At 43.0% G+C, this 24022-nt stretch overlaps 1 protein-coding gene across 1 annotated transcript; it reads right to left on the bottom strand.

Moving 5' to 3' along the window:
- Positions 1–5189: 5189 nt before the first annotated feature.
- On the bottom strand, positions 5190–23632 carry PARD6B (par-6 family cell polarity regulator beta). The gene is made up of 3 exons (XM_006881636.1): positions 23567–23632; positions 18020–18242; positions 5190–6019 (listed from the first exon to the last, which is right to left on the bottom strand). Exons 1-3 carry the CDS (start codon positions 23630–23632, stop codon positions 5190–5192), a joined length of 1119 nt encoding a protein of 372 aa, XP_006881698.1.
- Between the last annotated feature and the right edge of the window lie 390 nt (positions 23633–24022).

Raw genomic sequence — 24022 nt, 5'->3', positions numbered from 1 at the left:
AGGGGTGTGGCCAACGCTGAATATATGTGCAATCTCTCTGGCAAAGCTCGTTAGCGTTTTGCTGACTTGGATACTGCATCTGGCTTGTCATCTCCGCACTCGAACCAATGACCTGTTTCACTTACTTCAGAAGCCAGCAATCTGCTCTCCTGCCTGCCTTAGACTCCTTGGACTCTTTAGCCTCCACAGACCTCTCTTGAGTTCTGACCCACAGGTCTGGGGCTTGCCAGGCTCTACATGTGTGAGAAGCCAGCTTACGACCTCATGTAATAAAGTTTGGTGTCTCACAATTTTCTTGTTATGCAAAATTTCAAACTTACAATAATTGTTAAGTATCGTAGAGTCGTAGATGACCCATAGTGACCCTACTAATGAAAGTCTTGAACACAAAACTTTCTTTTCTCCAAGTTCATAGATTCTGGAGGCAAGCTTTTTCTTGGAAATAGATGTCTCTCCTGCTTCCAAGCCTGTTTTATTGGGGAGATCTACAAAAAAGTAGCAGGCCCAAAAGCCTTTTTAAATGAGGCCAAATCCAATCAGCTCATACCCTATTGTGAACAGCCGCCACACCAGTCTCAACCCCACCAGAAAACACACCTTAGCGGAATGCAGTCATTTGCCTCACCTTCCCAGCCTGGAAATAGCAAAAAAAGACTGTTTTGCACATTGACCCAGATTTGGTGAAGAAGTCAAGGTTTTAGGTGAGAGGAATGCTGGCTGTAAAGGCTTGAGGGTATGTGCTAGTTTGGCTTGGCCACGGTTCTCAGTGATTTGGCAGTTATGTAAAGAGAAAATTTGGCAGTTACATATAGATGTAGTCACCCTCTGTTTTCCTATTTTTGTGTAGTGACTTGGTCCTTGAAACCTAACCATGCCAGTGAGATGTGGATAGAGTCATATGCATACACACACCTACATATCTTCATACTGGCTCACAATGTTAATACCCTTACTGTGGGTATTGTGATTTTTAATAATGCACACAGATCTCCTCCATGCTAGTTCCACTCTATGCCTGTTGTTTGGCCGGGCTAACAGCAAACCTGTTCATTCTCCCAAATATCACATTTTGGATAAAAATTAGCCAGCCTCCTTGTAAGTTACTTTAGTTTTGTTTTATAGCAAAATAAAATGTCTTAAGAATGGTTGGTGGCTAACATTTTTTTTAAATTGTCTTTTTTTTCTTATTTTTTTTATTGGGAAAAACATATTGGGGGTACAAGGAGGTGAGGGTTGGGGGCAGAAGGGTGAGGATGGGCAGGGATGCAGTTGCAGAGCTGCACAGTTTGGTTGGTGGGGGGAGCAGGTGAAGGAAATTATGAGGGTCCAGTGGGGACCAGATGCTACAGAGGAATGAGAAGCACTTTCAATGGTAATTAAACCAACTGTCTTACTGATTTGGGAACTGGATGTCGACTCTCTGGCTTCTTCATGCTGAACAGGGGCGTAGGTGTAAAGGGGGGAAGGGAGGACGCTTTATCACCTTACTGGTGGTCTTGGCTTAAAGCTGCTTGCCTTTCTTGTTCTGTTAGAAGATATTTTTCTGTCATCTGCTCTATTTTATATTTTTTGTGTGTGTGTACTGTCAAATCGTATCTGACCAGTATAGGAGATTGTCCCTCCTTCTCCAGTAGAGCATCTGATGGATTCGAACCACACACCTCTGGGATTGCAGTGCAGCTTCTTGCCACTAGGTCACCAGAGCTCCCCCCCACAAGACTTTTTTAAACAAGAATGAATTTATGTATTTTTAAACCCTATTCTCATATTTCCAGAGAATTTTTTTTAAATGGGAAGACACCTATATTCAGCTTGTAAATACAATTAGTCCAATTTCAATTTATAACACACACACTAAGTGGCACAAAATAAACTCATAAACACATTAGCTTTTATAACAATCTAAATCTTAGCCAATTTTAGGGAACAATTTAGACTAGAGGGTGGTTTCTTAATGTGTGGAAGAGACTTACTTTCTTTGCACTTACACTGTTAATAACCAGCGAGATACCTATGACAGTCATTTGATGGTACATGTGTCCCTGGAGGCAATGGAAACTTCCCAGAGCATCCTTTTGACAGTCATTAAGCAGCATACAAATGACCTTCCTAGGTAGGAGGCACACTCTTTGTTTCACCTTTCAGGTTAACAGACATCACCAAGACTTTCCATTTCTTAAAAACAAGTCATGATTAAACTCCCTAAATTTAGGAAGCTTCAATTCCCAAGTCACTGACAAACAAATGCTTAAGGCTCCACTGCCCAAACTGAATCCTTTTATGGATCTAAAAGATGAGCAAATCAGCAATGGCTTATCAACTGGTTGCTTGCTACTAAACATTGAGTACTTATATGGATACAAGCAGTGGGACTGGTTTTCACTTTAAAGTCAAATGGATCAAGTTCTTCCCCAAAGCAGGAAACTTGGGAGTAGCAGGGATTTAAGATGCAGAAGGCTCTGGAACTTTATGCTGAAGGGTCAAGGGGTTTATCAGTCCTGTACTATGATTCCAAGAATCCCCAAACCCAAGATGAGTAGGCACTCAGTTCACAGAACTTGCCTGACTCAATGCTATGAAGTCCATGTGTATGTATGTCGAGTTTACAAGCAGAAGACTTAAAATCCGTTTTTCAAACAGGGAGTGGGAATGGATACAATGATGAAGATTATCTTCCAAATGGGCTGTTGGAAGAGTTAGTGTGGGTATCAGGTAGGCGAATAAACTACTGAGGGATTAGAAATAGCTCAGAAAGTTTTCTTCTTAGCCTTTATTTACATACAATTTGGTGTTTTCTTTAACAATTAAAAAGCGAGGATTTAGTTATAACTCAGCAATTATTAAATTAATGCTGCACGTTAAATTATGGGATATCCTGTAAATAATTGTCTGGAGACTTTTCATATATTTTAAAACAAGAAAGTAGCCTTTATATAAGTCTATCTTTATTTGTAAAAAATAATATACAGCTAAAGCTAATTTGATTATTTAAAATCAAAGTCCATTTAGTGATAACGTACATTTGTAATAAAATTGTAGTAAAATACTGACATTTGATAGTTTAAACAAAGTATATCATTCATGTAAAAATCATGTTGTAGCATGTAAAATTTAATTAGAAAATTCATAGTTCACAAAAGTACATATATTTTGTTGACAGCTCATGAGAACATTATCATAAATGTACTTAAGATACAGAACAAAATTCACAGCTGGGCTTGACATTTGAGTACTAAAAAATTTTACGCTGAATCCAGATACTTTTGTTAGTAAGGTGCACTTGAAATAATCAATTCATAGACTACCAACAAACTGATACTTTATCGCGCAACCAAAACTTGTTGGTTTTACAATAAGTCTATCAATTATTTCACCGATGATTTAAATTACAGATCTATTTGCAAATACCATTGACACACATTCTTATGCTTAAAACAGAAATACTAGCAGCTTGGATTCCCATTTGCGTGAATATACAAGATAAATCTGTATTTTACAGTTAAAATTCATACAAAAAGTCAAGCCCTGAAGTATTTTTTTCCAAGAGAAAACTTAATGTTAAAACTTTGTTTAAAAAAAAAAAAGAGAAAGAGAGGTAGTGTGTGAGCATTCTTACTTAAATGTTGAACCCCTGCACCACTTATGTCATAAATGAACTTTAACCCCCAAAATACTTATGCTATTTTGCCATTCTAGAGCCAAATTTTGAAAACGCACTGAATGGCAGAGCTGGACGGCCATTAAATAGTGGTGTACAAATGGGAGAATTTCAGTGAATTCAACAAAACCTACATTGTATTACATGATATTGTGCAGTTGATTAATAGTTTAGTGGTAATACGAACAAAATACATAGAAGTATTTTGAGTCAAGTGGTCTTCATGTAATCAAGACTTTACTTCTCCTATTTTTAAGATAGAGAAAAAACATCCTTCAAATCGGAGTCGGTTGATTCTTCATTGTTTTAATAGCACACAATTGTTATAAAGGTATTCATACTAATCTTATAATAAAATTAATTAATAAATAACTCTGGGAGAAATGCCCATAAGCCATAAGGAACTTATGTACATAATAGTCTTAATTTCTATTTACAAGCATACCGTAGTAGTGTCTGTGCACATTGTACAGTGATATGTACCAAGAAGTCAGGCTATGGAGAAAAGCTAGCAGCTTCGCTCTGGACATGTTCGACACGGATACGTTGGAAAATAAATAGAATTAGAAAAATGAACAGTGATAAACTTTACCTGTCAAAGGGGAATGCATTATTTCTTATAAAGTGTAGGCAGTGTTCACTAAAGAAAGTAGAAATTTCTTTTTGTATAAAAAGTGCATGAGTTTGTCCTGTATATAAAACCCTCTTAATTTGTGTGCATTTCCCCCATCTAAAACAATTTAAACTACTGGAATACACTGAAAGCGCACATGAGCACACCAACAAAACACACAAACAGAAAAAGGAATTCTTTCCAGTGAACCTGGGAGAGTAATGGGCTAAAGAACTGTTTCACTGATCCAATGAGTGGAATGGTTTTTAAATGCAAACAATACCTACTTGGATTTAGTTTGTAAATATTCCAGCTATGGAATGGACAGACACTACCTGGAATAACTGTCACAGAATTTCTTAATTCAGGAACATAGTCTTTTTTCTTAGAAATTAGTGAAAGCAAAAAACAAAAAACACACACACTTCAGAAAATAATCTGTTAAAAGGAGCAACACAGGAACATAATGCTGGGAACACTGGAGCTAAGAAGGTCCCCAGGGTACCAAAAGCAGTTAAGACTCAGGCTTCTTCATTCACATTAGGATTTAACAAACAAACAAACAAACAAACACCAGCTAAAGGGAAAATGAACTGGGCTCTGCACAGCAGGTTAAATATGCAACCACTTCAAACGGAAATGATCTGGTCATGCCTCCCAGAGTCCTGAAAATGTGCTCTAATATCCAGTTTTCCAGACAAAACAGCGAAAGCACGAGGAGATTTCATCAGCAAAGGCCTTGTTGTTTTAGACTCACATTCACCTCTGACGCCAAGTTTACATTAACAATTGTCAACCTCGCATTATTATCTTTGTCGTGTCTATTCCGTGTCTCTGGTCCAGGTGTATGTCTGCTTTACACAGCCAAATGTCCAAGTCCCCACGGCGTCCTCTCTGAGAGAACAATCTAGCATGGTTTCATAACGTAATGATCGTTCCATCTTCTTCTAACAGGTTTTGATCTGGAGCATATGTTTCCAATTCTGTGTTTGTACTACTACTTGCTAGGCGTGCCAAGTTCATGTGCTGAGAAGGAATACAACCGTTCTGTCCAGGCTCGAAACGGAGTTCTATCTGTGTCAATGATTCCAGGCTCTCCGCAGTGGGAACTGCTGTGGGACTATGCTGTGGCACTCCGTTACCGTCAAGAATAACGTCTTCGTCGCTGTCTTCATCCTCCAGCCCGAAGCTGGGCTCTATCTGCTGCGAGTAGTTTAGAAGGCTGGTGTCAGCAGACTGGCCGGAGCTGCCTGAAGTCCGACTGTTCCTGACAACGTTATTTCTCTGGTTTGCGGGTCTCACGGTTATGATGAGGTTGCGGCTGTTTGCGATCATCATGTCTGTTACTTGATCAAGACTCTTCCCTGAAACTTCTATGCCATTGACTTCTAAGACTTCATCGTTAACTGCCAACAGTCCCGTGCTTTGTGCCAGACCTCCTGGGACCAGCCTGGATATGAAGATCCCAGGGACTTTCTCTAACCCATGTGGCGTCACCCTGACCCTGGACCCATCCCGGATGTAGAATCCCAGCGGTTTCTCAATGCCGTATTTGTACAGACGGACTCTCCGATGTGTTTCTGGAAGTATGTCCACATCAATGATGGAAGACACAGGTCGGAAGTCTTGGGGCATGCTAATGACAATATGAGGCTTTTTTCTGTGGTTGTCAGGACGTAATACATTACTTAACACATTTTTCTTCTTTGTTAGTGGGTCTGTACCAAAGACACTGTAGTCTGCTTCTTCTGTTCAAAAAGAAAAGAAAAGAATTATAGAAATGATGTGAAAAACACCACTTGTATCTATATGTACACTTGTATCTGTATGTATTTGGAAGCAGGAGTGGCATCCACTTCCTAAACAACATGCCTCTTGAAACTCTATGACCTTTGATAAATGTCGATAGTTGTAGATGTGCTTCAGGCCTTTTGTTCATGGGGTCAGTATGAGTCGTGCTCGACTCGAAGGCACTCAACAACAACATTTATGTGTACAGAAAGGGTAACTTAAACGGCTCTGAGTACACAAACAAATGAAATATTAACTTATTCCAATCAGAGCATAACCTAGTTAAGATATGCCATATCAAAGAGAACCACTAGGTGGACCTCTCAAGCACGTATCAAAATTTAATAAAGTTGTTTCTGGTAAAATATGAAATGTACAAGACAAATATTAAATATACATAAACAACTCAGATTCAACCATGACCTTATTCACTGCTTTAGTATTAGAAAACAAAACAAATACCTCACTTTGATGAGAATTTAAAGAGAGAAATGTCTGGGAAAAATACATGTCAGAGACTTTTGTACAACTCCCCCTTAGAAACAAAACTCAAAAATAAGTGAAATGGGTACATATCAAAACAGGAATTTTGATCTTCCCATTTACAATGAAACACTTCTTCCTCAAGTCTTCTGAGGAGCTAGCTGTTAATCTTTCTTTTCCCATTTTTTAACAAGATAAAAGTATTAAGATTTTGAGTGTCTTTCTTTATTCTGTGAAGAACAGTAAGTGCAAAGACGTTCTGTCTCTGTGAGGTGACAGTGACTGGCACGGACACTCCTCTGCTCAGTTCTCTCAAGAGCTGCAGGAATCCAAGTTCCATTTTTTTAGGAGATGCCAGAAAGCCATGTTTCCAAGTAAAACCATCTCAATTAAAAACTCTGATACTTGCAGAGTCGTAGTAACAAAACAGCATGGTACTGGTACAATGACACACACATAATCAATAGACTGGCACTGAGAACCCAAAAATCAACCCATCTACCTATGGTCAACTGATGCTTGACAAGCAACAAAACTTGTTAAATAGGTAAAGGACAGCCTTTCTTACAAATGGTGTGGGTTAACCTGGACATCTATCTACCTGCAGGAAACTGAAATAAGATCCACATCTCACACCTGATAAAGATCATAAGAGACAAAATGGGAATAAAGTTAGAAGTCCTAGCCTATGGCATAAATAGGCAAAAATGCACAACCAGGAGAGGATACAATCTTGACGAATGTGACCCTCTTAAAATCAAATCCCTGTGTGCATCAAAATCAAAAGCTCATAGAAAACAATGAGATACCATCTCACCCCAGCAGCAGTAGCAAAGTTTAACAACACAGCAAACAATAAATGTTAGAGAGGATACAGAGAGATTGGGTCTCATGCATTGCTGGTGGAATTGTAAAATGGTACAATCTCTATGGAAGGCAGGTTGGTGTTTCTTCAAGAAATGAAAACAGAAATCCCTATGATCTAGCAGTTTCAGTCCTGGGACTGTATCTCAATGAAATTAGAACTGAGACACTTATGTTCATAGCAGTGTTATTCAAAATAGCAAGAAAATGGAAACAGCACAAGTGTCCATCAACAAGTGAATGGATTGAGAAATTGTGGTATATTTACACAATGGAGTACTATGCAGCACTAAGGAACAATGATTTCATGAAATACTATATAATACGGCAGAATCGAGAGTATTATGCTGAGTGAAATAACTCAGGCATAAGGACAAATACTGTGTAAGACCACTATTGTGAAAATAAAATGTTCTAAAGGGGAACAGGAGAAGGGAGGGTAGAAAAGGGGGGATCATTAGGATAGTAGGTTAGTGGTTAAGGAACGGAGACTTGACATTATATAGTGATAAGAGGCACAGATCTAGTAACTAGTATATAATCTAGCTAGTAACTAGTATATAGTAATGAGTTCTATTGTGGAATCACGGAATAACTAGTATGAGGACAGAATGACAAACATCCATTTGCCAAAGTTTCTATGTTTCCCTCTATTTTTGTTGTCAGAAGTTGATGACAACGGAAATGAAAAAGCCAGGAAATTTCAAGAACAGTTCAAAATCCAGAGGCCATAAATCGAACGGAGAGAGACTACCCATCTTTCTCCTGCAGAACTGCTGGTGGATTTGAACCATGTGCCTTTGGGTTAGTAGCACAACATCTTACCCGTTAGGCCAGCAGAGCTACCATCTTGTGGTCAGCATCCCATAATGTAACCCGCTAATGTAACTAGGGATCCCTATGGTAAAATCAGAACTGCGTTCATGAGGCAAGTGTGTCTCTCCTCTTGGTGAACTCTTCTCATCTCCACTGTACAACAGGAAATTAAAGGAATGAAATCAAGAACCAGAACATACGTTTTCTTACTAAGCTGTCAACTTCATACAATCAATGTTCAGAGTCAAGTGACCAAAATCATCTGTCTTTTCTGATGCTGTTTGAACACTTTAAAACCCAGTTTCTAGTCAACATTCAAGACCAGGTATACCTTATTTTTCTTTTTCTGGGGGTACCTTTTGTTCTCATTAATAAAGCATTTACATGTGTTCTTACAGAGACTGATTTATTTGGAATTTGACTTAGAAAAGAAACCCATTAAGACAACAAACTTTTTTGGCAAAAGTGGGCCAAAATACTCAAGAAAGAAAAGCTGTCTACTGTGTACGCTTTCTCAAACCCTGGCATTTTCATTTCAAAATCGTCCACCATGAGAGCCTACAGCGCACTGAGAAAGGAAATTCCAAACCATACAAACTGAGAACAAGATGAAGCTGCCCACATACCTACGCATGGGAAACCTGACCAAGCCCCCCCCCAATCTGCATAACTTGGCACCACGTCCAGACTTGGTTTGAATTCTCCCTGCTAAATTCTCAAAAGCAATATGCCCCAGTACAAAGGCACCTTTGTTCTCCCATCGAGCTAATCAGTTTCCAGCCACTGGGAAAAGAAATATTTTGGCCAGACGCCAGGGTACAGGGTGTTAGTTGAAAGTGTAAAGGTGAATGTCCACAGGGAATGGAGGCTGACTTTCTACCTGCGTCCACGGCGAGCGAGCACTGAACACGGGAGGGACGTAAAGTTTGGAAACTTGATGCACTGCCACCTTCTGCTTGTATAAACGTAGCTTATGTAACAACACAGGGCAGGTTTATACAGCAAAACTCGACTCATTCCAGCCTGGCCCTCCTCGGCCAGCCACGGCAGACCAGGTCCACCTGCCGGGCCTCTGAGCACCGAGCTGGATGTCTCACTTCGTCACACACAAAGCCTTCCCGTGCAGTCCTCCCCGAGCAGCCATCTCTGGGAACCTCATATTCTTGAAACATGAATTCTGAAAAGCCTGGTTACTTTGTTTCCTAACCTCCAGAGGGTCCCAAGTCACAGCTTCAGAGCAGTGAGGGTGAGTGGCGGGCACAGACGCAGGAATTACAGACTTACTCCAAGTGCCAAGCAAATCTGAAAACCCGCACAAAACTCTTCAGTACCCTGTAAAGAGCCCAGGTGCACTTCCTGGGAGAGGTGGCAAGAGCATGCAGCATAATGTCTGAAGTTCCAGGAAGACAGGGAAGAATTAAGTCATTTGAAAATATTCTAATCGGGGCTTCTGTAAAGCACAGGTAGTAAATATTTTGGTGTAAAACAGTCACAAAACAACATGTAAATGAAAGGGCTGTTTTCCTAGAAAACCTTATCAGCAAGCATTTGTTGTTGTGAGTCATAGCAATCCTGTGAACAACAGATCTGAATCTTGTCCTATCCTGTGCCATCTTCATAATCTGACACATTAGAGCCGACAGGGGTAGTCACTGCATCAAGCCACCTGGCTGAGGGCCCCTCATTTGGTGAGTGCCAACTATGTGCCAGGCACTGCGCTGCACTGTAAATTCAGGGAACACAACAGATATTATGCCTGATTCTAACAATGTCAAATAACTAAATTATTAAGCGTGGTGGGAAGAGCTGACGTGTGTTGGGCACGTGTGGGGATGTGTCAATGGCAACCCAGCCTGACGTGCAGGAGAAAGAAAACTTCTCTCTCAAGGCTTCTATGGAGACTGGAAACAGAGGCCAGAGAAGTTAGTCAGGTAAAAGGGTGGGGAGAACATTCCAGGCCCAGGAGACAAATAGCGGGGAGAGGACAGGCGAAGAACCCAATGCTGGCATGCCTCCCTACTCTGCTGCCCTTCACGGACAAAGTGTGGCTTTTATTTGTTTATTTGTAAATTGGACGCCTGTGGCAACCCCGAAGTGAGCAAGTCTACTGGCCCATTTTCCAATAGCCTCTGCTCACTGTTTCTTATCACATTCTGATAACTCTTAGAAAACCCCAAACAATTTTATCACACTAATGTGCACTTCTTCCTAGCCTGTCTTATCTGGAAGTTCTGTTTTAGTACAGCATCTGACAGACAGGCAATAAACATACATATCTAAGTTACAAGAACATGCAAAACACTTCCCCAACACCACTGGCACCAGCAGTCAGGAAATCAAAAGCCAAGCTGCAAGAGAAAATCTGTCAAGGATCTCTCCAGAATCCTAAAGAGCAAAGATGTCAGTCTAGAGACTAAGGTGCGCCTGACCCAAGCCATGGTCTTTTCACTTGCTTGCTCTGCATCTGAAAGCTGGACAGTGACGAAGGATGACAGAAGAAAAAATGTATACTTTGAGTTGGGGTGCTAGACAAGAGTACTGAACATCCTGTGATGCCAAGAGAACAAACAGGTCCTAGAGAAAGTAAAACCAGGGTGCTCCTTGGAGGCAAGGATGGTGAAACTCTGTCTCACACCCTCTGGGCATGTTGTCAGGAGAGGCCAGTCTTTGGAGAAGGATATCATGCTTGGAAAGACGGAGGTCAAGAGAGGAAGACCCTTGATGAGATGGAGAGACACAGTGACTGTAGCAAGGAGTAAAATGTGTGGATGGTGAAGTCAGTTCAGGACAGGTCAAAGTTCAGATCTGTTGTTCAATGGATTCAAGGGCATACAACAATAACAACAACAACACACACCAGGTGACAGTCTATTTATTATAAACATAACTTAAAACAAAATAAAACAAACTATACAGCTTTGCTATGTGCTGGAAACCCAAAACTGTTCCTAGCTCCTTGTACTTTGATGGCCTTGAACTAACTATGAAGCCTGCCTGGACAGTCAGCTTGTGGCGAAGGAGGAGGTAGGAGCTAAGGGTCAAACAGATAGACAGGGCCTCTGGGGATGTTAAATTTATGGACTTCAGCCTAAGGGCACCAGGAAGAAAAGCAAAGATTTGAAGCAGGAGAGTGATGGTAATCTCACTTGCTGTTTCAAACAGACTGTGGAACTGGAAAACACTGACGGCAGAGGCCTGAGGCCCCTGTAGTCATTTAGGATGGTGCCTGGCCTGGGGCAGAGGCAGTGGTAATGAGGAAACAGATAGGAGAAATAATTAGAAGACAGTTTTAATAGGCTTGGTGACTAGTTGAAAATCAGCATGTATAAAATATGACATCCAGGTCTTGAGCAATGGTTTCAGTTTGAGATGTGACTTCACTATTTCTTCTCTTCTCCTATATTTTGTGTCACTTATTAAACTTTGACAGTCGAGGAGGGGCTAACCGCCCAGATTCTAGGCTGTGTTCTCGAGGGGCTGTGGGAGACCCTGCTTAGGGTTGGTATTTCCAACACATTCCTTTAAAAGTCAGTCTAAGATTAGACTCTTTCTATTGCCTTACAAAAGCAGTCCAGGATCTATCTGATGAGAGGCTCTGAGGTAGATGTTCTGCTGAGATCTGGGAGGAGGAGTGCTTAGTTTATCAAAAGGTCCCAGCACAGGTGATCATCACGACTGGCTGGGAAGCTTTGAACAATGACACATTTTCTTGCTTGGAGCCCAAACCTACAGGGCTGATCAGGGCAGTTTTTGTTTTGGTTTTTTTCCCAGATGTAGCTATTTTCAGGGACCTTAATGATCTCAATTATCCTTAAGGCTCGCACCATGGCTTTAATATTACCTTCTGCAAAAACATAGAGAGGTAAGCAGAGTAAATAGCTGGCTGACCTGGGTCTTTTTAAAAAGAAATTATTTTAAAATGAAAAACTTCAAGATTTGCAGCATTGTGCTACCTTTTGATTTCTGGCTATAATATGCACTTAACCTTGATCCTTTGTTCAAAGAAGTAGGAGGAAAAGAAAAACCCCACCACCAAGGAGAAAAGTATCAGATTTTAAAAGATCACACTTCGCTTAAATCATGCAGTTCTTTTTTTTAGGAAAAAAAAAATCACTTGACACCATGTCAAGTGTAATTGTTACCCTGTTGATTTCTTAATTAGAGTCAACAAGTCACGAAAACAGAAAACCAGCAAGTCTGAACTGACAGCTAACCTTCCATTGAGTCTGAGGCTATAAATCACGAGGGAAGAGGCTACCTGTCTGTCTCTGAGGAGTGGCTGGTGGCACTGAGCATCCAGAGAGAAGCTCCCTAGGGACTAACGACCCACGCCTTGTGTTCTGAATGTATGCTCCTTACAGCTCACGTAAGCACAGAGACTGCGGGGATAGCTAGGATCTAGCAGAGTTTTCATCCTGTTCTAAACAGGTTATAAGTAAGAGCCAATCTGTAGCACCTCAGGACAAGGTGCACATAAAATCAGCCCTGCACTTGAATGCCTGTGGATGTGAATCACCAGGCAGGCACTGTTTTGAGTGTGTCCTGGACTAGGGCCCAGAGGCAGCAGTAATAAGCAAGGAAACAAGGTAATTCCTGGTCTTCAGAGGGTAGTTTGGTAAAGGTGGGAAGGTGAGATGCTTTAAGAAAGTTACTGTTTGAGCTAAGAAAGACTGAGTGGATGAAGAAGCAGTGTTCTTTGGAGTCGCGGCCCAAGAAACGACAATGTCAGAGACCAGAAGAGGCTTGCCAAGTGAGAGGGAGAGAAAGGAAAGTTGATGTGGGAGCGAGAGAACAAGAAGCCGAACTGTGAAGTCAGAGGAGGAGGGTGCTGTAGTGGGAACAGGGTGTGTACAAAGTGATCATTACGAGACTGGTCAGCTTTTCCCACTCGACCAAGTAAAAATGAGCAGATTAGGCAGCAAAGTGGGACCTTGACCACCAGCAGAGAAGAGAACGCAGGGAGTGCAGCTCAAGTCCTACAGGGCCAAAGAGTGCCGTCCAGTCAGACTGGGCTCCATACAAGAGCAGGCGCCGCAGCCTCAGCAGAGACTTAGAGACTTCAGGAGCCAGCTGCCCACAGGACCAAGGCCAGGGGCCCTATAGCTGCTGGAGGACTGAGGGAAAAGCTCACGGGGGTGGGGGGGCTGCTGCCCCAGGAACAAGGCCAGGGGCCTTATACAAACTTGCTGAGTGTTAGGCCAGAACAAGGGGACCAGGGGGGACAACGAAGAATTCAAATGCTGCTAAGAAGAGTAAATGGCCTTGGCTGCCTGGTTGAACAGGCGAACCACTGTAAATCACAGTGGAATGTAACTCCCCTCCTTCCCTGAAGAAAGACTCCGTTATAAAACCCCTCCCCAATAAGTGCACCTCCGGAACGAGGAACCTCACCCAGGAGCTCCCCAATCCGCCCTCCCCTTTAATAAAGCTCCTTTAAGCTTTCATTCTGATTCCTTCCTTAAGTCTGCTAACTTAACATGGAATTACTAAGGTAAGATGCCACAATGGGCAGGACTGAAGGAGCTTTGCAGGTGAAAGGGTCAGAGAACACCCTGAGACACTGTCTCAACTGAGCAACCGTATCTTGGTGCCAACCTGAACTGTAACCTATTAAACTCCCTAATAAACCCCTGAAGTGTGAGTATGGCTTTGGAGATCTGTGCGGTCACTGCAATGGATTTCAGACCTAGTAACACTAGTGCTGGAATCAGTAGACGCAAGAGTGTGGGAGTCCATGTCTGACCTTACAGGAATTGGTTTTGTACTGTGGGGGGTTTTGGGGGACTGTTCCCCTTTGTGAAGGTCAGATACAGTCAACCCCATGCTGCCTACGCTCTCTATTACAGTTGATGTCTGAAGTGGATGCTGCCTACACTCTTTTACAGGAGGTTTTAATTTTGGTTTAAAAACTTTCAGATTACATCTTAACATCAAGGGAACAAAAATCTTCACCCCTGGACTGATAGGTAACAACATCATGATAGACAGCGAAAAGATTGACATTGTCAGCACTTTTATGTTACTTGGATTCCACAATCAACACCCTTGGTACCGGCAGTTAAGAAATTAAAGAACAAAATGTCTGTCTCTGAGGAAGTATACAACCAAGGTGCTCCTCGGAGGCAAGGATGGTGAAACTTTGTTTCACATACTTTGGGCTCCTTGTGAGGAGTAACTAGTCCTTGGAAGAAGACATCATGCTGGGGAAAATAGAAGGTCAGACTGACCCAATGTCAACGGGCTCCAGCGTCCAAAGGTCATGAGATTATGGCCCAGGACAGTGAAAGGTCCAGGTCTGTTTACGTTAGGTGTCAGCAAGTCTTCGACCTACAGTGACCTTATTGTTGCTAAGTACCATCAAGTTAGACCAACCCTAGCTGACCCTCCAGGTTTTCAGAAACAGTTAATCACATGGGAGGAGACTGCTTATTTTTCTCCTGTGGAGCAGCTAGTGGATTTGAACTGCATGCCTTTGGGATGGTAGCACAGCTCCTATCACTAAGCCACCAGCACTCCTAGCAATGAACAGTAAATCTGTGTCCTGTCCTGTGCCATCCTCCTCATCTCTGACTTACCTGAGCTCATTATTACAGTCACTGTGTTAATCCATCTCCTTGAGGTTCTAAGGTTCTTTGGCGCCACCTTTCCAAGCATGATGTCCTTTCCAGGACTGGCCCTCCTGATAATATGCCCAAGGTATGTGAGACAAAGCTTCACCACCCGGCCTCTAAGAAGCACCTTAGGGTGGGGTAGGGAAAGACTTTAAAAAACCCCAAACAGCAGCAAGCAGGCTGTACTTCCTCCAAGATGTATTTCTTTGTTCTTTTGACAGTCATGGGGGTCACAGGGTCACTGTGACTTGTAACTGCTTCAGTGGCACCAAACAACTTGGTTGCAGCGGGAAGCTCGCAGAGGGCTTCATGTGGAAACAAACTGACTAGTTTACTACACCGCAAATCACACACTAAAAGTTAAAACCTTCAAAATATTCAATAAAAACACAGGTTAAAGGTCTAATTCCAATTTTACACCAAAAGTAAGAAGCCAGACCAAGTGCTGTAAAGTCATTCCAACTGACCGCCCCAGAGGAGTGCTGGACAGGACGGAGTGCTGCCTCATAGGCTCTCCAAGGCTGTAATCTTTAGGGAAGGAGACCACCACATCTTTTGCCCTCTGAGAGGCTAGAGGGGCTGAACATCAGACCTTCTGGTTGCCAGCAAGCACTTTAACCACCGCACCACCACACCCTCTCAAAAATTACTATGAACTAACACTTAAGGGAGCCTGAGTGGCCTTGCGGTAAGGAGTAGAACCACCAACCCAAAAGCATGCAGTTCAGATCCACTGGCTGCTTCAAAGGAAAAAAGTGGGCAATCTCCGCTGGTGCAATTTACAGCCTCTGAAAACACGCTGGTGGGTCAGCTATGAGTGGGTTCCGACTTGATGGAGCATACCACCACAGCAGCGCTACAGAGAAGATGCTAGATAATCACTCTTAAAAGCCTAGTGGCAAGATGCTGCACTGCCATCCCAGAGGTACGTGGTTCAAATCCACCAGATGCTCTGCTGGAGAAGGAGGGGGCAATCTCCTGTACCAGTCAGATCTGATTTGACGGTACATGTAAAAATAATACAATTTAAAAAAAAGTTACAATTTGCTGTAAGATCATGTGTTATAATTCCATTAACAAAAACACGTGTTGGTTTAATCCAACTTCCGTAATCTTTTAATAAAGGGGATGACCAACAAAATTCTATCAGATGACTCTAGTTTAATAACAGTAATTTTATATTTGTACAAACCTTATAAAGAACAACTAAGTATTTAATGAAAATGACAAGGAAGGTCTATTAACCAAGCTAATCATTTTAACATATGTGCTGAAAATCTATTCAAAAGCTTTGTTCTTCACTCCATGAGGCCTTTCCTTCTTCCCTGGCATTCCACACATACCTTTCCACCTCTTATCTTCATTTCACCTTGCCCTGTGCCTACTCCCAATATCAAGGATCACTTCAGGACATTGCCAAATCTTTGTGACTAAACTCCAGTCTGCCTACAGCCTTTCATTTCCTGCATGGCATGCCTGACTCCCCAGTCTCAAAAAACTCACTTGTTCTAAGAGCAAGCTCACAATTTCCTTTCCCAAATCAACTCCTCTTCCAATTCCTGCTTGCTTATGGCATGGTCCCAGCTATCAGGCTCAAAACCATAAAGCTATTCTTTGTTGAACTCTCCTTTACCTCTATACCACTCAGCTGTGTGCCTGATGACTCTCTAATGTTCACACTGTTCTGGCCTCTCAAGGATCTTTATGGTTAAGTACACAGTTGGCAACCAAAAGGTTGGCAGTTTGAACTCAGACAGTGGCTCTTTGGGAGAAAGACCCGGCCATCTGCTTCCATAGATGGCCACCTAGAAAACCCTGTGGGGCAGTTCTTTTCACAGTTGAGTTGCTTTGAGTCGAAATCAACAATGACAACAAATCAAGTACCTAACAGCAGCGGCAGCAAGCTCTGGCTCCACTCCTCACCCATCCATCCATCTACCCACCCACCCACCCACCCATCTATCTATCCATCCACCCCTCCATCCATCTACCCAGCCAGCCAGCCAGCCATTCACCCACCCATACATCTATCCATCCCCTTGACTGTGGCTGCTTCCTCGCCAGCTCTCCACGCTCCTAGTTCCCTACTGTACAGAACTGCTCACGTCTTCATCCCTAACAGTCAAATCAATGATGATATTCCTGGTAAAAATCTAGAGTTACCCATCTCAGGGGTCCTGGGGGAAATCTGTGTGGAAAGGACTTTGTAAACAGGTAAGGCACTGTTACCTGTGGAGGATTATTTTTGTTGGTAGACTTTGGTCTTAAATCCAAGATCCGTAATAATGAGTGGAATTTCAAAGCCCTGGGAGTGGTCCAATGCTTATCAAGTGACTGAAGTAAAGTTTCACTTCAAGGGCAATCCCTACTCATTTTCTCAAGCAAGCTGTTTACAAAGCTGACAAGCTTACAAACACCCACTGTAAGGCCTTTAACTCTCCAACCAATTGAGCTCCCCTCCTGTGACCAAGGCTTCGCAAATCTCTTTGTTAACCAAAGAGAATAAATAAATTCCTCCCAGGCTGGCAGAAAGACAGACAGATCAGACACACACAGCTGGCCTCAAGGCAAACTTTTTTAAAAAATACAAAACAACTATCATTCCAAAAGAATGGTTCACTATCTAATTTCCCAGATAACTCAGTGAATAATTTATTGTGGAAAATATCCTCAAAGGCAAAAGAAAACTTTCAGTGAATGCCTACTATCTGCCAGTACAGTTAATTTAATCTTTGCAGTAACCAGCTGTTAAACACATTCTATAGATAAAGACAGCGAGACCCAGGAAGATGCAATAACTTTCCTTCATCTATTTATCAAGTAGTAACTATAGCACTTAAAAGCTGGCTGCCACCAAAAAGCTGGGCTAATTCTGACTCCAGAGCTGTATGATTTCTATCACTTCTTTCTGAAAGGACAAGAACCCATTTCATCAAGTGAATATGCCACTGATTGCCTATTTTTATGAAGATGCTAAAATCAATGAATAAAAACACGGACATTTTCCTCAAATACACTCTGTAAAATGTAAAGATAGAATTAAACCAACCATCACAAATATTTCAACCCACTAGTTAACACAGCAAGAAGATGCACGAAGTTTGTGGCTAAGTGTGTATCCTATCAATGGAGAAACAAACCATTTCCATTTCTAAAATAATTTTTATAAACAGTGGGACTTACCCTTCTTTTGAATAAAAATTCTCAGCAGTGGGTTGGCTGTCGACACAGCCTTGTGGTAATTGTCGTCATTATTGATAGGTAGTAAGTCTCCATGGATGTCAGTGTAAGCAACTAAAACGTCAACAGTGGGGATCTTATGAACATGCTGCAGTAATCCATAAAACTCTTCGAATTTTCCAGGTTTTGATCTCTCCAGTGAAAAACGACGAAATTCAGCTCCAAACTACAAAAGCAAACAAACAAAGTTAGAATTCCTCCCAAACCACATAGAAAATGGTCAAAAATAACAAAGGAAGAATGCCATGAAAATATGAACAGCTAGTAGTTTCCTTAATAAAGAAGGCATTTTTGTTAACAGTCTATTGTCAGAAGCCTTATTATTAGGAGATAAAACCGACTAAGAGAAACCCTGGAAGATCCCTCTTCACTGCAGCGTTTCACTGGAAGGAACTCCCTTCAGAATGATGTGGTTCAATGAAATCTCCAATGTTTGGCTCTCCAGGGACTGTCCAGTAGTGACTCAGCTCAAACCCCGCCTGGGGACCACAGGCTGACAGCAATACCCCCTCCACACAGACCATGCCATAGCCAGGATGTGGTGCACTGTTTCTTCTCAGAAAAAAAACTACCATTCCACAGGATGTGGCAAAATATACAAAAAGGACTCTGTCCTCGTTAACACAAACTGCTATATGATGGAAGTGGGCACATTAATTAAAAAATTATAGAGAAAATAGGCTTAGAAATAAGAGGCATCTTCTCTATGCTAAAGAAACTTTATTAAACACATCAACTACATACCCCATAATTATCCAATTAATGCAACAAATGTTTATATGGCTGGCTTAGAGTTAGACCCTGGAGACTGAAGAGCTCAGGTCTGCTCCAGAAGTCACCAATTAGTAGGTGAAGAGAGTAATTACTGTGCACAGGTACTAAAGGATCACATAATAGGGAGGTGACAGACCCCATCACGCCGCGATTTCCCTGCACAGCTCTGATGCTCTGCTCAGCCTTCCTGCTGCAGAAACGAACCTCTTCTCTCCAACTGCCAGTTACCAAAGTGGTGCAATTTCAACAACAGACTGGCTGCCAGTCCATAATAAGCCGCATTTTAACCTTCTAGGGAAACACCACAGCATTTTCTCATATGAAGAATCTGAGTCTGTCAGTCTCCTTCAAAGCCACTCAAGGTAGAAGGCGCACCAGTCATCCTTTCAACAATGGCTATGGAGACCAAGGTTTAGAAAATCCAGATAAATGCCCAGAGCATATTTTAAAATCTTTTAGAAGAAACTTTTTTTTTTAAAAAGACAAGCTTTCCTCCAGTGTATCTGATCACTGAACATGTTTTCTCTCTAAATATTATTACCAAGACTATCAATCACTGTGCTTTGGATACAGTGTGTTTAGCAGCACACAGGAAAGTCCCATTATAACCATCTGAGCTGCTTCAGTGACAGCTATGCCGGTTCCTTTTCTCCTGGGCTCGTGGGATGTCTGGGCCACAGCATCTGCTGTGTCTAAGAAGTTCATCCGCCTTGCTTATACCCACCCTACTCAATGGTTTCAAAAGAAAATTCAAGTGTACTTTTCCCTGGCTAAATAATTTGCAAGTTTCCCAGACACATTCTTGAAACATAAACATTAATCAAGAAAATAAGATGACTCACACTTAAAAACTCTCAAAAAGTTTAGTCACACCTTCACATTTCAAAGCAAATAAAAACTTGAGGAACACCCTTCATATCAGAGTTAGTTTTGTGATGTTATCAAAAGTCCTAGTTTCTTCTCCATTTTTCTCTATTCTGGTATCACAACATGGAATTGCAACTGCTTTCTGATTCCCCCCACAGGGTTCAGAACAGCCTCTGCTATCTGAATGGCAATGTTGTTCTTAGTTGCTGTAGAGTCCATTCTGTTGCAGAACAGAGCTGCTCCAAAGGGAGCTGAGGCCTTCTGTGAGCAAATCTCCTTGCCCTTACTTCAAGGTGCCTTTGAGTAGGCCTGAACCATCAAACTTTTGGTTAGCAGTCTAGGACACATCCATATGCGGCACTGGGTGACTCCGTAAAAGGAGAATGGCATTTAGTAATAAAACTCTTTAGGGCCTCAATGTTTCTACCAAAGCCTCCATGAAAATTCTTTGCTCAACATTTCCCCCCTTCCTCTCTTACTAAAATGTTGCAATAAAAACAGTAAGAAACTATAGCTTAGCAGCAGTTGTGTCTTTTTGCAAATGCTCAGGGAAAGGAAAATAAACACCAAGAAACTGTTATGCTTTTTGCAGCAGAACAATAGGATTAAGAGAACTTTTTACTATGTGAAGTAAAACCCTCCATGAAAAAAAGAGAAAAATGTTGAGACTACTGCTTTTGATAAAGAAAAGGAAATCCTAAAACATAAGTCTGAACAGTATCTAGTTTTGGCTTACTGCTTTACTTTGTGAAATGCTAAGGGCACTAAAGCAGTGTGAGGAGAAATATTGCTTCAAAAATCTGTCCAAATGTTAGATGGCTAAATTGTTAAGTGTTTTATTCCATGCATTTTAAAAGAAAAGTTATCAATAATCCTTATTTCACAAATAAAAGCATTACAGGTGTACTTGAAACCCCTATCCTGTGTTTGTCAAGACTCACACTTGGATTGGTGTGTGCAATCTGGATGCCTGGATTCTACCAGAGACTGGTTTAACAACGTGCACTATGGCAGGTCAAATACACAACAGAGTTAGGCCATAGTCTACAAGGGAATCACAAGCCGCCTGGAGAGCAAGCAAAAAGAATCAAGTGCCGGGTTCTAAATTCTTGTTGTTGTTGTGCCATCAAGTTGCGTCCCACCAATACGAATCCCATGAACAAGAGATCTGAACCCTGAGCAATCCTCTACCTCTCCGAGCATCGTGTCCCTCTCCATGGAAAAGCCCCTCCTAGCAACATGCCCAAAGTATGTGAGGCAAAGCCTCCAAAGAGCACCCTGGCTGCACCCTCTCCAAGACATATTTAGATGTTCTTTTGGCCGTGCATGGGATGTTCAGTGCTCTTCTCCAACACCACAGCTCAAAGGCATTAAATCTTCCTCTGTCATCCTAGGTCACTGTCTAGCTGTCAGAAGCATAGTAAGTGATCAGAAAGACCATGGCCTCAATCAGGCACATTGCAGTCCTCAAAATGACATTACACCTCAATAATCTGGAGAGGTTCCTAACTGCAGATTTTCCTAGTACAATATATCTCCTGATTTTCTGACTGCTGGTACCAAGAGTGTTAATTGTTGAATTAAGCAAGATGAAGTTGTTGACAGTTTCAATCTTTTCTCCATCTATTATGATACTCAGATGGAATTCTCCAATTTCTTAGCTTCCCTGAATTAGAAAAAAAAAAAAGATCATGCCATCTGATGTGTACCTAGATAGGTGTCCTATTATCGAATCTCAATTCATTTCCTTCTATGATAAACAATTAAGGACTTGCCACCAAGATCAAGACCACAACTGAGCTGTAAGATTACACAGTATCACAAGTGTTTTTCTTTTCTTAACCTCAACTCCCACAAACCCAAACTAGATCTGTAACAGAATTGCCATGAGAAAGTCCAAGTAGTGGGCACAAAAACCACTCCTGTCCCTAGACTGCTCAGCCTTTTCCATCATCTTAACCCTTTCGTTCAAGAAGTGACTTCCCTTTGCTATGGGTCTGGCGGCCTAATGGAAAGTGGTCAAATCCACCAGCTGCTTCCGGGGGGGGGGGGGGGGGGGGGGGGGGGTTGGAAGGATGAGCACAATCGCCTCCCCTTGCGATTTATTGCCTCGGTTAACCCACTGGAGGGTTCAGACGAGTTGGTTCCAACTCTGTGACACAAAACAACATGGACGTTTCAGGGAAAACATGTGGATGAATGCATTTTTCTTTTCTTTTTTTATTAAAAAAAAAAAAAAATATGAGGGAGTTCTGGTGGCCTAGTGACAAACTGCAATGCAATCCCGAAGGTGTGTGGTTCAAATCCACTAGATGTTCTGCTGCAGAAGGTGGGGCAATCTCCTGTGTCAGCTGGATCTGATTTACTGGTACACCAGAACAGAGAAGAAAAAAAAGGAAAGAAAAAAATGGAATATTTCACGAATGTGTGTGTCATCCTTGCATAGGGGCCATGCTAATCTCCGTATTGCTCCCATTTTGGTATATGGGCTTCCAAAGCAAGCATTGAAAGCATTTCTTAAATTGCTTATAATTACAGAATGGTTTCTGCAGATAGGGCCTATCTTAACACATGACTTAAGTTACAAAGTTTAAAAATGGACACACATTTTAGATACTCTTGATGGGATTCTCCTTTACAAGCAACTCACAGAACCTTTCTTATCAGCCCTAGACAATAAACCTTCACTCCACCCACAGACTTCTGGAAGCTCTCCCAAAGTCCACTGTACTTGCTTTAAATCACTCCTTGATTTTGCGTTCTCCCACCGAAGTTTTACCTTCAATGAGGCCTCATTATTTCTCGAGGTGACAAGCTGTCACGTTTTCCCCATTGGTTCATATATAATGGTCTTTCCAACTCAATTCTAAATGTCTTAGGGCCCCGCCAAAGTCTTTATCTGGTATTCCAGGGCGTCTGAAGTTGTGAAACAGCTTTGATCAAGCTTAAAAGTCTTGTCAAGAATGCACAGCTTGGGGAAATAGGATTTTTTTTTTAGGCATCAGTCTTCTCAGCCGTCAGAGGAGAACTGGACTTGATCATCCAAACTCCCTTCTGGCTCTTTAATTCACTTTAAAACACTTGCGAGAAAAATGTTCCCGGGGCCTCTGAGCACCTTCGAATTCCAGTCCACAATCCCCTCTGGAAAGCATTCCCTAACTAATCCCTACTGACTGCCCTGCTCGCCCAGCCTTGAGATATAGGAATTCGGCTGATACCGAGGTAATTAGCCCCAGACTGGCATACCGACCGCTGGTCTGGGGTGAAAGCACTTGATGTGAGAGGGTAGCGCGATGGAATGAAAAGAGCATCCTGATTCCAATTGGAAAGTGCTCCTCGGACGTAAGGTGATAGTGTTAATTTTGTAGATTAAATGCATACCAAAGTTTGTGCTAAAGAAACTGCTAGCAGGAACCTGGGCAGACTTGCGAAAGGGTTTTCTCATTCAAGGGGTTTGAGTCTTCCACCTGCGGAAGCCTTGGACCCACCAAAGGGGTAAGGTTAAATAACCACAGGGTGGTCTGCGGTCCAAGTATCTTTCACTCACAGCCTGGGAGAGAGAAAACAGCCCCCCCCACCTTTCTCACCCACTGCACTCAAATGTCCCCCCATCTTTGGGGACAGAGAGGGCCTAACTCCCAATCGGGGCACGCAGTGGACCAAGCGCCCTTTCGGGTGTTCCCATCGCAGCCAGCGGCAGACACGAGCTCTTCCCGGGGAGCTGATCCCCGGCCTCCGACCTCCCACTCCGCCCCGGCCGCCCAGACCCCGGCAGCTCTCCGGCCCGGCGCCCCGCCTCGCCCGAGGCACGTCTGCCGCCCGCCCCGCCCTGCCCGGGGCCCCGCGCACCTTACTCTTCACCTCCATGGTGCCCAGGCAGCCGCTGCCCGCCCCGTTCCGGTGGCTGCGGTTCATGCTGAGCGCCGAGCCAGCGGCGGCCTCCTCCGGCCGGGAGCGCGGGGAACGTGGGGAGCGAGTGCCCGGCAGGCGGGCTCGGGGGCGGCTGCGGCCCGGCGCCTCCTCGCAGGCACCTGCGGAGGGGGCGGCCGGAGCTCCGAGCTCTGCGCCGAGCTGCGCTCCGCGGGGTCCTCACTCAGCGGGATCGAGAGTCGGACTGGCTGCGAGGAGGGCGGGGACGACACTCCCTCCCTCCGGGCCTCCGCGGGGACCGCGACGACGGGGAGGAGGAGGAGGAGGAGGAGCGGAGGTGACCAGCGCCGTAGCCTCACTCCCGGCAGTCTTCGGGTCGCGAGCCCGCGGGCGCGTCCCCGAGGTGGGACGAGAGCTGCGAAGCGCGCTCACCTG

Source organism: Elephantulus edwardii, unplaced genomic scaffold (genome assembly GCF_000299155.1).
Source record: "Elephantulus edwardii isolate Elephantulus edwardi_28Jun2011 unplaced genomic scaffold, EleEdw1.0 scaffold00015, whole genome shotgun sequence".
Taxonomy (NCBI): Eukaryota; Metazoa; Chordata; class Mammalia; order Macroscelidea; family Macroscelididae; genus Elephantulus; species Elephantulus edwardii.
This window is presented reverse-complemented; position numbering and strand designations above follow the sequence as displayed.

Bases quoted from the DNA above. Each gene is read 5' to 3' on its own strand.
- PARD6B (XM_006881636.1), bottom strand. From the start codon at position 23,632: ATGAACCGCAGCCACCGGAACGGGGCGGGCAGCGGCTGCCTGGGCACC. The intron at 18,243-23,566 runs GTGCGCGGGGCC...TTGCTTTTGTAG, and splicing joins CCATGGAGGTGAAGAGTAAG to TTTGGAGCTGAATTTCGTCG. The intron at 6,020-18,019 runs GTAAGTCCCACT...CTTTTTGAACAG, and splicing joins AATTTTTATTCAAAAGAAGG to AAGAAGCAGACTACAGTGTC.